At 44.4% G+C, this 14,454-nt stretch overlaps 1 protein-coding gene across 2 annotated transcripts in view; it reads left to right on the top strand.

Annotated features, from left to right (window-relative positions):
- The window catches only part of Ctu2 (Cytosolic thiouridylase subunit 2), a 373,449-nt gene that overhangs the window by 266,515 nt on the left and 92,480 nt on the right, over window positions 1-14,454 (top strand). For both annotated transcript variants that reach the window (XM_068344867.1, XM_068344866.1), the window contains one exon: window positions 11,106-11,257. In XM_068344867.1, coding sequence (XP_068200968.1) covers window positions 11,106-11,257 — 152 coding nt within the window. The remainder of the gene's footprint in view (window positions 1-11,105; window positions 11,258-14,454) is intronic.

The raw sequence follows: 14,454 nt of genomic DNA, 5'->3' as shown, positions 1-14,454 counted from the left end.
AGTCTTATGCCCTGTTAGAGCTCTTAAGTTCTATTTAAAGCATACTAAACCTTTACAAGGCCAATCTGAAGCTTTATGGTGTTCAGTTAAGAAACCATCCTTGCCTTTGTCAAAGAATGCTTGGTCAGACTTTATCAGATTGTTAATACGAGAAGCTCATTCACATCTGAGTGAGGAAGACCGAACTTTGCTTAAGGTGAAGACGCACGAAGTTAGAGCTGTAACAACTTCCGTGGCCTTTAAGCAAAATATATCTCTGCAAAGTATAATGGACGCAACCTATTGGAGAAGCAAGTCAGTGTTCGCGTCATTTTACTTGAAAGATGTCCAGTCTCTTTACAAGAACTGCTACACACTGGGACCATTCGTAGCAGCGAGTGCAGTAGTGGGTGAGGGCTCAACCACTACAATTCCCTAATTCCATAACCTTTTTAATCTTTCTCTTGAAATATTTTTATTGTTGTTTTTGGGTTGTCCGGAAGGCTAAGAAGCCTTTCGCATCCTGGTTGATTTGGCGGGTGGTCAAAGTCATTTCTTGAGAAGCGCCTAGATTAGGGGTTTTGATGAGGTCCTGTTGTATGGGTTGCAACCCTTGATACTTCAGATCCTAGGGGTCGATCAGCATCCTAAGAGGATCGCGAGGCTCCGTAAGGAAGACGTACTTAAAAAGGCAGAGTAATTGTTCAAGTCGACTTCCTTACCAGGTACCTATTTATTTTGTTTTTGTTATTTTGATAACTTCTAAAATGAAATAAAAATTCTTAGCTCATAATAATGTAAACATATTTTGCTGGTCTCTACCCACCCCCCTGGGTGTGAATCAGCTATTATAATCACCGGCTAAGTTAAATATTGAAAAATATTATTTTTATAATAAAATAAATTTTTGAATATACTTACCCGGTGATTATAAATTAAAGGACCCTCCCTTCCTCCCCAATAGAGACGCAGTGGGACGAGGAGAAAATTGAGTTCTTTGTTTACATTGAGTACTGGGTATCTGGACGACAGATGGCGCTGTTGGGCACACCCGCAACCTGTGTAGCGATCGCTGGCGAATTTTACCTTAGAGTTTTCTGTCGAGCAACAGAGTTGCAGCTATTATAATCACTGGGTAAGTATATTCAAAAATTTATTTTATTATAAAAATAAAATTTTTCCCTGTTGGAGCCCTTGGGGTTAAAGCATCCTGCATTTCCAACTAGGGTTGTAGCTTAGCTAGTAATGATAATAATAATAGTGATTTTTTTCTGTACAAACTTGTCATTCATATGTGCTCACAGTTTTGGTCTTCAAATGTCCCAGACACTAATTTTTTTTTTTTGTAAAACTGATATAAAAGCTACAGCACCATTCTGCTCAGGCTACTTTAAGAAATTATCATGGACTGTAGAGGGGGAAGTTATTGTCAGATTGATGGGTTTTGTTGGAAAATAATTGTTTTATAAAATTATTCAGGTTGTTTCGGTAATCCTCCCAAGGACAGTCGTTGAAGGATTCCGATGTAGTGGTGATTGATGTACTTCACCTCCATTCCTCTTACTCTGTAGCCTGATCCTGTTGATTAAGCTTTATAAAATATTTGTTGCCTCAGAAGTTCTCTTTACTATTTCGTGTATCAGGTGTGTCGTGCCCTTATTATCAAAGTACTTGAAGATGTTAAGGATAATATTCCTAGCTTGGCTTACTAGTCTGGCTGTACTCACTGACCTACCAAAGGTAAGGTTAGAGGTGGTACTGAATGTCATCCTCCCCCTATCAGTGCATGAGGGGGTTCCGAATCTTGCATATTCATCTGACTAAAGCTTACAAAATAGGAAAGTACTGCCATCCGTATGAGTAATATCATGAAAGAGGGGAGATGGTTAGACTGTGGTGGCAGTGTGAGGTAGGGAGGATGTGATTGTGGTCACGTTCTATTTTTAAAATGCGTCAACTATAAAGTTAGTAAATGGGTAAGAGAAGAAATAATTGAAAATAATAGGAAAACTGCATAAAAATATCCATAAAGAATTGCAGGATCAAAGGGGAGCACTAGACAACTAAAATAGAGGAAGTACATTAGGCTTTAGTAATTTGGGTTTTGATATGAATTAAGGATGACTTCTTATTGTAATATGGAGTTGTTCCAACACAGAGTACTTACCTAGAACTACGTTCTTAGGAGTTACTGGTAACTTCCCAACCGACCAGAATTTTGCGTAGTTTACCCTATTCCCATTTTCTATGGGTGACCTCAGGCGGAGTGATACGCGCCCTGAAGCGACCCGGGGTCAGAGAGCGTGCTAGATTAGGTCGTGCTCTTCAGTAAGTTTCTGGTCGCGACGTGATTCACATCCCGCCGCGCTGTCTTTTACCCAGTGCGACCCTTTGTGTTTACCACGTGGTTCCTGTGCCCGTATCCTTACCCCTTTTCCCTTGTGTCTCTTGGTGTTAGTGTTTTTATTATGGAGCATCCACGCCGTTGCCCTGGGCCTGTGGCCGGTAAGTCTTGTGGGGCTTTCCTTTCGAAGCCCGAGGTTGATCCACACTCGCGTTGTTCGTCATGTAGGGGCAAAGAATGCTCCCCTACCGCCACGTGTTCGGAATGCGAGTCTTGGGGCGAGATTCAGTGGGTCCGTTATGGGACTCAGAAGAAGTCGGCCAAGAAATCGCCCAAGAAATCTACCGCGCCCTCTGCTTTGGTGTCCCCGGATGCCTCGTCGGAACGTGGTTCCCTTTCATCTTCCCCTACCCAGGGTAGGGGTCGAGGTAAGTCCGTTGCGGGGAAGCGGCCCATTGTCCTTCCCCAAGAGTCTGATTTACCTGTGGGGGAAGTTTCTGAGGTGTTACAGGCATGTGTGGGGCCTGAGGGAAGTGCGGTAGAGTGTGTAGGAGACGAGGTCCTGGTGCCCGCAGGGCCCGTCTCTACCGAAGACCCGATGTGGGGGAAGTCAGGTACTTCCTCTTCTCCCACATCTTGGACGTGTGTTTCAGGTACTTCGGCCGCCGGGGGGGGGGGGGGGGGGGATGCTGAGAAAGGCCATTTGTCAAATTCGGACCCCGTCGTTTGGGATATTCCTAGAACACCCTGCAGGTCACCCTTCAGACTAGAAGAGGAGTTTGACCACTGGATCGGCCGCAAGAACATTCCTTGGACCCCCCCCCCCCAGCGCCCGCGGCGACTCTTCCGCCCGTCTTCATGCAGCCTGCGGAAACAGAGGTTTGGCATGGAGTAACCCCCGCGAAGTTGGACGCCTCAGGTGATTCGGCTGATTCCTTTTCCTCCTCCACGTCTTCCTCGTCCGTGGATTCATCTTCAGAGGACGATTCCAGGTCTGCGAAGAGGAAGCGAGAGAGGTCCAGGAAGAAGAAGAAGTCCTGCTTCCGTTCAAAGAAGAAGGAGTCCAGACCTTCTAAGAAAAAAGCGAAGAGGAGCAAGTCCAAAGATTGGGTGAGGATCACGGTGCCCCGGAGCGAGCTGTTTAAGGTCACCACAGCCGCGGCCGCTTCCGGGTGGCTCCCTAGAGCCTCGTCCTCACCGTCTCTCCCCTCCTGCTCCTCTTACGGACAAGAACCTCACTGAGGGAGACCTTTCCTAGCTCCCCGTGAGCCTCCGAAGTTGTCGAAGGCCTCCGCGCCCCCTACTCTGCGGAGGGAGGCGCTCCGTCAAGTGGAAGGCGTTACGCCAGCCGCGGGCTCCTTGGCTGACTTCATTAAGCTCCAAGGGCGCCCTTCGGCCAGGACTATTCCCACAAATACGAGGATGCCCGCAGGGCAAGGTACTCCCATGACGGATACCTTCGCCTCTGCGGGTCCGCCCGTGACATGGGCAGTCCCATCCCACGTTGCTCTCCCTACCGTCACCGATGATACTCGTGAGGAAGGACGGGTGACGGAGGCCCTGGTGGAAGGAGGGGAGTGCTCGTCCGATGACATCTCCTCCTACCGCAAAGTGTTGGCCCTCATACGACGGCACCATAGGCTGGAAGAACCGATGCCCACCACTGAACAAGCCTGGCTCTCCGGACTTAGCAGACTGGTGGAGAATCCGGTTCAACAAAGGCCCTCCTTAGCTCTACCCTTAGCTCCTGACGTAAGGCTGAGTATGGAGCATATTGATAAGTTCCTGGACGGCCTAGCAGACGCCCCTAGGAGTCAAAGTGCCTCGAAGCTGCTGCCGGGACTGAAGGCGCAGAAGAGGTTTTACATACCGGAAGGTCGTCGGGGAGGACCCCGCGCGATGGAGATAGCCATTACCTCATTGAACCAGGGTGCCGCTGAAGACAGAGCGTCCACGTCCCCTGTGTGTTTTTCCCCGTCGGAGACCTCCATGATGGAGGACATGGCCCAGGACCTAGTCTACGTGTCCTCCTGGTTGGACTGGTGGGCCTGCACGTTAGTTGGTTTTCAGGCCTCTCATGATTTGTCCCTGCCTGAAAATCAAACCCTACTGAGAGAACTTATTAGCTCAGGGGGCAAGGCCCTAAAATTTTTGTCATATCAGTCTCTCTCCCAGGCTACCAATTGGGTCCTGAGGAAGAGAGATACTATTCTGAGCAAACTTGTGAGAAAACTCCCGGACCGGGAAGCAAGGAAATTGAGAAACTCCTCAATCTGGGATGAGGCTATCTTCCCCCTTAAGTTGGTAGATGAGACGATGGAACGGGTGAGGAAGATGAAGGACATGGGAGACCATAGACCTCCCCCTATGAGGCGCCCACCTCCCAGGAGGCCCTCCGTAGACGGCCCTCACACTTCCCGTTCCTCTCCAGCTCAACATAGAGGAGAGCCACCTGCAGCTCCCTGGCAGCAGTCAACTCAGCCCCCCCCCCGTAGAGGTGCCATGGCACCCCAGTCTAACTTTAGACCGTCCTACGGGAACGCAAGAAGAGGTCGGTCCGGCCGCTCCTTCAGAAGGAGATAGGAGGCGAGGCCCCCTACCCCTACTGGAGCCTCAGGTGGGGGGATGCCTCAGACACTCTTGGCAAGCATGGCGGGATTACGGTGCGGATCCCTGGACGGTAACAATCCTGAGGGAAGGTTACAGACTACCCTTCTTAGCGGAACCTCCCCCGCTTATTCCAGCCCTTCAAGCGGAGTGGCTGATTCCCAAGGACCCCTTGAAACGGTCTGCTTTACAGGAGCAAGTGTCTTCCATGATCTCCAAGGGAGCGTTGGAACTAGTCGAGGAGCCCGGCCCGGGGTTTTACAGCAGGCTCTTCCTAATGGAAAAGGCGACTGAGGGATGGAGACCAGTAATAGACCTGTCGGCCTTCAACAAGTTTGTGGCAAAAACCGAGTTCAAGATGGACACTGCCAAGACAGTGTTGGCCACCTTGAGGGAAGGGGACTTCATGATATCCCTGGACCTCAAGGATGCCTACTTCCAAATCCCCATCCATCCCTCCAGCAGGAAGTTCCTCAGGATAAAGTGGGATTCCCGAGTGCTACAATTCAAGACCCTTTGCTTCGGGCTGTCGACGGCTCCCCAAGTGTTTACAAGAGTCTTCACGACAGTCTCTGTATGGGCTCACGAGCAGGGCATCCGTCTGATCTTGTACCTGGACGATTGGTTGCTTCTTTCAGCCTCAAAGGAAGAATTGAAGGAACAAGGAGGGAAGTTACTTCGTCTCTGCGAGCAGTTGGGTATCACGGTCAACGTAGCGAAGTCCCAGCTGACCCCCTCCACCAGGATGACCTACTTGGGGATGGTCTTGGACACCCAGCTAGTGAGAGCTTTCCCTTCGTTAGAGTGGTTGGAGAACCTAGAGCGTGTTCTGCAACCCTTTCTGTTGGACCTTCCCAGGAGGGCCAAGGATTGGCAGAGGTTGTTGGGCCACCTAGTGTCCTTGGAAAAGTTAGTGCCACAAGGGAGACTCAAACTTCGAGCAGTGCAGTGGAACCTGAAAGAACATTGGTCCCAGGGGAGAAACCCCCACAAACTGGTTCCGGTCTCCCCAGAAGCAAAGGTAGCCTTGCAGTGGTGGCACGACAGGAGGAACACAGAGCTGGGGATGCCCTTCGCACCCGACCCTCCTGAAGTTCTATTGTTTACGGATGCGTCGAAGGAAGGTTGGGGCGCTCACCTACTCGACCAATCGACAAAGGGAAAATGGTCGAGCGAAGAAGCAAAGCACCACATAAACGTGCTAGAGATGATGGCTGTGCTGAGAGCGAGTCGAGAATTCGTTCATCTCCTCCGGGGGAACACGGTAGCGTTGATGTGTGACAACGCCGCAGTAGTAGCCTACGTAAAGAAGAAAGGGGGTCTAAAGTCGAAAGAGCTATGTTCGTTATCGACGGAACTTCTGGAATGGGCAGCAGAAGAAGGGATCGAGTTCACAGCAAGGTTCATCCCGGGAAAGAGGAATGTCCTGGCGGACGGCCTCAGCAGAGTAGGCCAAGTAATAGGGTCAGAGTGGACTCTACATCCAAACACAGCTCAGTCAGTCATACTGAAGTGGGGTTCCCCAGTAGTAGACTTATTCACCACATGTCTGAACGCCCAACTCCCCGTGTTCTGTTCTCCAGTTCCAGATCCGTCAGCGGCGTTCAAGGACGCCTTCCAGCACCCTTGGGACGGCCTCGATGTGTACGCTTTTCCCCCCTTCGGAATGATACGTCAAGTCCTCAACAGAGTACGGACAACAGCCAACCTTCAGATGACTTTGGTCGCGCCTTGGTGGCCGGAGAGGGAGTGGTTCGCAGACTTAAAAGAACTGGCCCTTCTTCCTCCTTGGCCTCTCCCGGACATGCCGGACCTTCTTCGTCAACCCCACTTCCAAAGGTTTCACGAAAACCCTCGGTCCCTCCGCCTTCACGCGTGGAGGTTATCGAGCGGCTTCTGAAGAAGGATGGATTCTCATCGAGGACCACAACGAGGATGTCAGGTTACTTAAGGCGGTCCTTTATCGCTGTCTACCAAGCAAAATGGGCAGTCTTCTCGAAATGGTGCGCTTCCCGTAATATCAACCCCTTGGGGGCCTCGATCCACGACGTGGCAGACTTCCTGGTGTATCTCAGGGACGATTTGGGCTCGTCCATTCCGGCAATAAAGGGAGTGAGGGCAGCGTTAGGTCCAGTCTTCCTCCTGAAGGGCATTGACTTGGGATCCTCTCGGCACATCTTGATGCTCATCAGGAGTTTTGAGCAGTCGTGCCCCCCACAGGAGGTGAGGGTACTGCAGTGGGACCTAGCCATAGTACTCAAAGTCCTGTCAGAACCTCCCTTTGAGCCCCTCAAGGACATCCCGGACAAGGATCTCACCCTCAAAACGGTCTTCCTCTTAGCCCTGGCTTCAGCGAAGAGGGTTAGTGAGTTGCACAGATTATCGTACGAAGTTTCACACTCAAAAGGGTGGCGGGAGGCCTCCTTTCGGTTCGTCCCTAACTTTGTGGCCAAAATGCAGACCCAGCCTGTTGGGATCCTCGGTTCGAGGGCTTTTCGGTCCCAGCGATCCCTAGGTCAGACAACCCTAAAGACTTACTCTTATGCCCGGTCAGAGCAGTAAGAAAATACCTTGAAAGGACCTCCAGGCTTCGACCGGAGATCAAGAGCTTATTCGTCTCAACTGGTCAGGTGAAGAAACCAGTCTCTAAGAACTCAATCTCCTTTTGGTTGCAACAAGTAATCAAGAGAGCTTACGAGGTTTCGGGAATCCCTCTTCCAGGTAGGCCAAGGCCTCATGATATTAGGGGTCTAGGCACCTCCCTGGCGTTTGAGAAGAACATGGCCGTGGGCCAGATTCTGAAAGCGGGTACCTGGTCCAGACAGTCCACTTTCACGGAACATTACCTGAAGGACTGCTCTAGGAAATCCTGGGACGGGTTCAACCTTGGCCCAGTCATATCAGCCCTGCAAAAGATTTAAAGGTCATGGCCCCAGGGAAACCAGGGGTGGTAAGCCATGAGACACAAGTTCATCCCTTACCTTTCCCCCCTATCATCCTTTCCCTTACCCTTAATCCCCAACGTGGGTGTGAATCAAGAGGCCCTGGCGGCCAGGATATACGTCTTTGACAAGAAATACGTCTCAGAAGTAATGGTTCAGAGGTAAGCCACTTAGACACTTAGGTAGTTTTTTGGGTAGTTTCCCCTATTTTCATTCAGCCTTTAGTAGGGGTCATCGGAACCTAGTTCCCCTTCGAGGTACCCCCTTTTTTCGCCCGATCGTGCTCCTAAACCGTCAGACCCTAGTCCCTGCAGGACACTCCCTCCTCCTAAAGTTTAAGTCTCCTAAGAAAGTAGTTCTAGGTAAGTACTCTATGTTGGAACAATTCACCAATTTTAAGTAATTTGTATTTTTCCTAACATACTTACCTAGAACGACTTTCGGGTTATGGCCCGCCCATCCTTCCCCGAGGGTCCTGCAGGTTTGAGGAGAACCCTTCTTGGCTACGAAACTTACTGAGGAGCACGACCTAATCTAGCACGCTCTCTGGCCCCGGGTCGCCTCAGGGCGCGTATCACTCCGCCTGAGGTCACCCATAGAAAATGGGAATAGGGTAAAGTACACAAAATTCTGGTCGGTTGGGAAGAGTTACCAGTAACTCCTAAGAAAATAGTTCTAGGTAAGTATGTTAGGAAAAATACAAATTACTTAAAATTTGTGATTTATTTTTATTTGGATTGTGTAATATTTACTGGGAAGAAATCCTCCCAGATGGGCATTTTAATGCAGGTGTCATCTTAATAGCTTCTAAGAATAGGGAAAGTTCGGGATGAAAGGTATGATCAGAGTTAGTTTTGTGACTTGAATGCATCCATGTTTCCAAGCCCAAAATACTTTCATGGCATACTCTTGAGACTATACCATATTGGGTCAGGTCTCCTCCAGTGAGCTTGATGGGTTGGGTTTTCATTACCATTAATTTAATCCATTTATGAAAGTTCATGCACATTACAAAGCTGCAAAAAATTACTCAATGTTCATCATTTAGCATAGTAGTTGGGGTTAATAAAACAATCTCTTCCGATAGACATAGGTATGTCCTTGGAATGCCTCTAGTTTGAGTTTTGTATATACTGTATTGAATTACCGGTATGTTGTTTTAACCAATTTTAAAATGTGTTTTTTGTGAAAGTAATACTGTATTTTTTATTAATTGATTCACAACTTGAAATTGAAGGTTGAATATTTGAGCAAAGTAGAAAATTAAGGCCTGCTTCTGAAGAAACTTCTATTAAGATTCAGCTCAGAATTAGAAGATTACAGTATAAGCATTTGAGGTTCTCCCACAATACAACAATTGATGTAGACTTAAACCTAGGGTATTTTGATTCTGTTTGCCAGATACAGCATCATAGCTTCTTTTTTTAATTAAATCATAACTAAATTCCTTTACAGTATTTCTAAGCCAAGTCTGGATTTTAGGGACATTATGTGACTCCACAGTATGCAATTGTTTTTGCCACACTACCACTCCATACACTGGCAAGTATGCCCTCTGCTATACATATCATTTCCAGGAATATCTAAATGACTTAAGCCGGCCATACACGCAGAGGACTGACCGTACGTTTTGTTCTTAAGGACTGGAGCGATGCTCAAATCCTGTAAGAAATACCCACACACACTATGGACTAGCCTGCTTAGTTCAAGAGGATTGGGCACCCAGGATAGGCCCTCATTGTTACATTTTTGGTACTTGTTAACTAAATTTGGTACATTGCCGGATATCAAGTATAATTGGTAGCGTACATCTAATTTTGAAAATGCCAAATTTTGGTACTTTTTGCTTTGTATTTTATATAATTTAAATCTATGAAATCAGACTTGATATAATCATATGAAGAAACCTGATAGACATTCTCTGTCAGCTTCTACGTGGTGCTGATTTGTCCGCTACGGTGTTGATGTACTTATTTCTCTTGAAGTCATTATAGGATTACCTTTTCCATTTATCCCCATTAATCTGAGAGTCCAAGTGTCTCCTGGGAGGAATATACTAAATGGATTTGTAGACTTTTCTGGAGATTGTCATGCTGAAGCACTACTGCACTTTTAATAAGGCGTACTTGTTTTCGCATTAATTTATAGAAATTTGAAAACGATTGCTTTTATATAGGCAGAGAGAAAATGTGAGAGAGATATACATGAGTTAATGGAGCTATCAGTAGCTACTTAATTTATCCTCTATTCATATTTTACGCCTTCGTTTTTTCCTATGAAGAGAATTCATAAATCTTAATCCGAATATTAATTTTTTTCCTTTTGTTTCAGTATCTGTTTGTTATCAGAATACAAGATACAGTACTATTGCACGAATAAGATTAAATATACTAAGAAAAAGGAGAGGAAATTTAATTAAATCATAACTTGAATGAAAATTTGAGGGGACAACCTAAAGTAAAGAGCAATGAAATGCATAGTATTACAAACTTGTGAAATGAAATCAGATTATCTTTATAATATAAAAAGTGCTCTGATCAAGGGACGAAGTATGGAATACTGTATGTGTCAAAATAGGTGAGTGAACTCCGTCAGTATGCTAGACTGTGCCCACACACCTACGAGACTGGCGGGCCATACTGCCAATCACGACGGGATTGGCCTGTCCGGTCAAACATGCTGACAGGATGAGAGGTCAGGCTAATCGCGCTGGGTTTGTCCTTTTTTTACCCCATACACGCCAATCATGATCAAATCAGCGCGCCGATCTTCTGCGTGTATGGCCTGATTTACTTTTAACCCTTTGCCTTGGTCTTGGCCTTATTGAGGCTAGGTTTTTTTTTTCTCAGAGCTGGGTTCAATTGCTTTTCTTGACTTTTAGTAGCCCTCAGAGTTATTCATCAATTCTCAGCCAGCCAATCCTGATTTTTTATTAACTCGGTTTCCTTCCCCACTAAGAATAGATTCCAGTTGTTGAACCTGGAAATTCAAGAAACTCATGTCCGTGCTTTATAATAGGGTGATGTGTCTGGGATTGTTTGAACTATGAAACTGAACTATTGTATGATATAGATGAAAGGACTTTTTTGGAAAAATTAATTTTATTTCTCAAATGTAGATATTTTCAGAAATTTTAAATATATATTTCAGTTGTGTGAGGGATGATGGAATAATTGGTACTTATAAATTTATATTTTACAGAATGTAAATATAGAAGTTTTCTTATTTTACAGAAAGTTGTCTTAGTGATGATAGTCCAGATGCTGGGCCAGAATTTGTTCAGCAAGTTTGTAATAGAGTTTTGTCACGGAAGTTTCCCTGTTATGTTATATCTTTAGAACATATAATGTCTTCTCAACCACCTGTGCCTACTTTATATATAGAGGTAAGTTTTGTACATTTCTGATATTTGTTAATCTTAATGAATAATTTTATTTAGAAATCCCTTATGGGCAGGTGTTCATAATCTTTTTAAACTAAGAAATACTCATCTGGTTTTGTGGCTATGTTAGAGCACTATCATAATTTTCAAAAGTATATATTAGTCCAGTTAATCTAGACCTTAATTTGATGATCACAAAAGTTTTAGGTTATTTGCACTGACAATTTAGAAGATATAATAACATTTAAAACTTAGATTATATGAGGAAGATATCAACATTCACCAAAATTGTACATTACATGTATAAGACAAATCAGTTACCTAACCATGTTAGAGATTTATATAATGCCCTCTTTTGAGCCCCTCATTACAACTAATAAACAAAAACCTTTAAATGTAGAGTTTATAATTTAATTTACTCATGGCTGTTTGTGGGTAATAATCTTGGGAGTGTTGTTGAAATACTTTCAATTGCATTTAATTCTATTGTTTTAGAAAGCCTTCTTTCAGCAGAGAAGGCTAGGCTTCTTGTTTATAGAGGGAATAACATAACTGCCACTGTAATTAGTATTTCAGGTCTAACTTACCCGGTTTAAAACCCTAACCTTAATCCTCGAGTGGTAACTAATAGTTCTAATGCACCAACTAGGAAAGATTCTGATGTCACATGGTATCTCCTAGGTTCAAGATCTTTTTGCAGGGCCTAAGATTCCTTACATACTTTTGCCCTTCTGCATTGTACTTATCAAACTCTAACATTTTTATCTGCTATTTTAGACACCTAGAATTTACAAGGCGGAAGGTGGATATGGTAGCCTGGATCTGTTTATCTCTCCTCTCAGTAAAGTAAATGTCTCTAAACCTCTGCATCTCCCTTATGTGCCCAAATGTTAGGTAGATATTATATTACTCTACTCATTTTATATTATCATATTATATTATTCTGCTTATTTTATATTATCATATTATATTACTCTGCTCATTTTATATTATCATATATTACTCTGCTCATAAGAGTTGTCTAATACTCAACTGCACAATCAACAAGTGCTGATAGATATTGTTGCAGTAACTTGCTTCTAATTTAATTTACTTTGCAATCTATTTACATAAGTACAGTATGAGAAGTAATAAATAAAGGATATAAAATATCTTAAGATCAGTAATGTTGAAATAGATATGTCATACTGTATATGAATTATGAAGACAGATTCATGTTAGCCTGTTCAGCATGAAAATGTTCACTGCAAGGTAGAACTTCTGAAGTTCCACCGATTCAACTGCCTGATTAGAAAGATCATTCCACAATGTGGTCACAGCTGGAATAAAGTTGCTAGAATACTGTGTAGTATTGAGCCTTATGATGGAGAAGGCAATTCTGTTAGAATTAACTGCATACCTAGTGCTACATACAAGCTGGTACAGTATGGGAAGATCTGAAATGCAAAAGTTGGCTAGAAATATGAACAATCTTATGCAACATGCATAAGAACTGAGCGGCAGTGTTAGAGATTAATATCCAGATCAGTAATAAGAAATATAATAAGCAGAAAGTTTTCGTCCATTAAATTGAGCTGAGTCAGCAATTTAGACTGGATGGGAGAATAATACTCAAAGGAAGGTAGAATGAAAGAATTAAGACATTTATTCAGAGTAGATTGATTTCTGGAAATCTTAAAAGACTTTCTCAATAAACCCGTTTTTTTCGGCATTGAAGAAGAAACGGTCTAAGTGTGATTCGTTAAAGTAAATTTTTTAAAGGAGTTGTACGTAGTTGAAGAAACATTATTAGTGCAGACATCTGGATGTTGAGGAGCCACTGTCCTTGACCTACTTCAATGCTGCTTAATATGCACTATGCGCTAATTTTAGCTAATCTTTATTAAGGGATCCATCAACTGCAGATCTACATTCAGGAGATGTTGATGCAAAAAGAGTAGCATTATCTGCATATGTAATGAGCTTGTTTTTAGACAAAACCACATATCATAGACAGAACCCCAATCCTGAGTGCTTTAGGATTTTGTTAAGAGTAAAAGAGCACATGGAGGCAGCCGGGAGGACGGCGAAGTGCTGGGTTATTTTGCAGATTGTCTCAGGAACTGCTGCTAGTTCATTTCACAGAGGTAAAGGGCTTCAACAATGAAGGTCTGCAGGTTGGGTGTAATCTTCAACTTTTTCAAGAGAGCATAGTCTCGTAAGGTCTGGGTTGGTTGGGCCTCAAAACCCCCTCCACAACACAAATTCTTCCTGGTAAAAACCCTAAAACAACTCCATTGTCAGCAAAATACTGGGAATATTAGCCATAGAGAAAGTCCTATTTCTAAAATTTCAGGCCAGACTTCAGCATACCAAAGAAAGACTAACACAAGAGGAGAGTGATCCTTGACCTATCTTGTTTCAAGAAACATCAGATGCGATGTATTCAGTATGACCCCTGTTAATAGTCGGCCAATTACTACAACTGGTGTTTGGACCTGCACTATAAACTCAAAGATGCTTATTGGCATGTTCCAATAGCCCCCACTTTTGATCTTATCTAGGGTTTTGACTCAGGAGAAATTCATATAGTTTCAAAGTGGTGCTCTTTGACATCAGTATAGCTCTGAGGCTGTTCACAAAGCTAGCACAGTCAATGATCAAACTACTTCAGTAACAAGAAGTTCAGATCATTGCCTATCTGGACGACTGGCTAGTCTGAGTAGAAACGAGAGAACTATGCCTCTAATATGCAAATTAGGTCCTGCAAGTTCTTCAGGACATAGGCTTCTTAGTCAACTTTTAAAAACCAAAACTAATTACTTGGTCAACTTTTAAAAACCAAAACTAGTTACAGAAAGGATATTCTAGTGATTAGGCCTGCACTGAAACATGGCAAAAGCCTCGTTAAGCATCTCAAGTACATCTTAGAAAAGAATCCTTTATTAGGTAATTTGTTTTTGAGATCTTGGGATCACCAGTTTGCCTCAATAGTCAGCCCAGTTCTGAAGACTAGGTTGAAATCTCTCAATTTAGTGTGAAAGGGAGCTTGAGATAAATGACCTTAGTAACACAGTCTGCAAAAGACTCCTCAGACCTTGGACCTCTCCAAACTCCCTCTCTATGTCGGTCCCTTTGGTCCACCCCTAGTATCCATGATCCCTCATACAAACTCATCCAAGTTGGGCTGGGGAGGTCACTCAGGAGATCTGTGTTTGGGA

Source organism: Palaemon carinicauda, chromosome 21 (genome assembly GCF_036898095.1).
Source record: "Palaemon carinicauda isolate YSFRI2023 chromosome 21, ASM3689809v2, whole genome shotgun sequence".
NCBI classification, from domain to species: Eukaryota; Metazoa; Arthropoda; class Malacostraca; order Decapoda; family Palaemonidae; genus Palaemon; species Palaemon carinicauda.
Note: the sequence above shows the minus strand (reverse complement) of the source record. Positions and strands in the feature narration are given on the sequence as shown.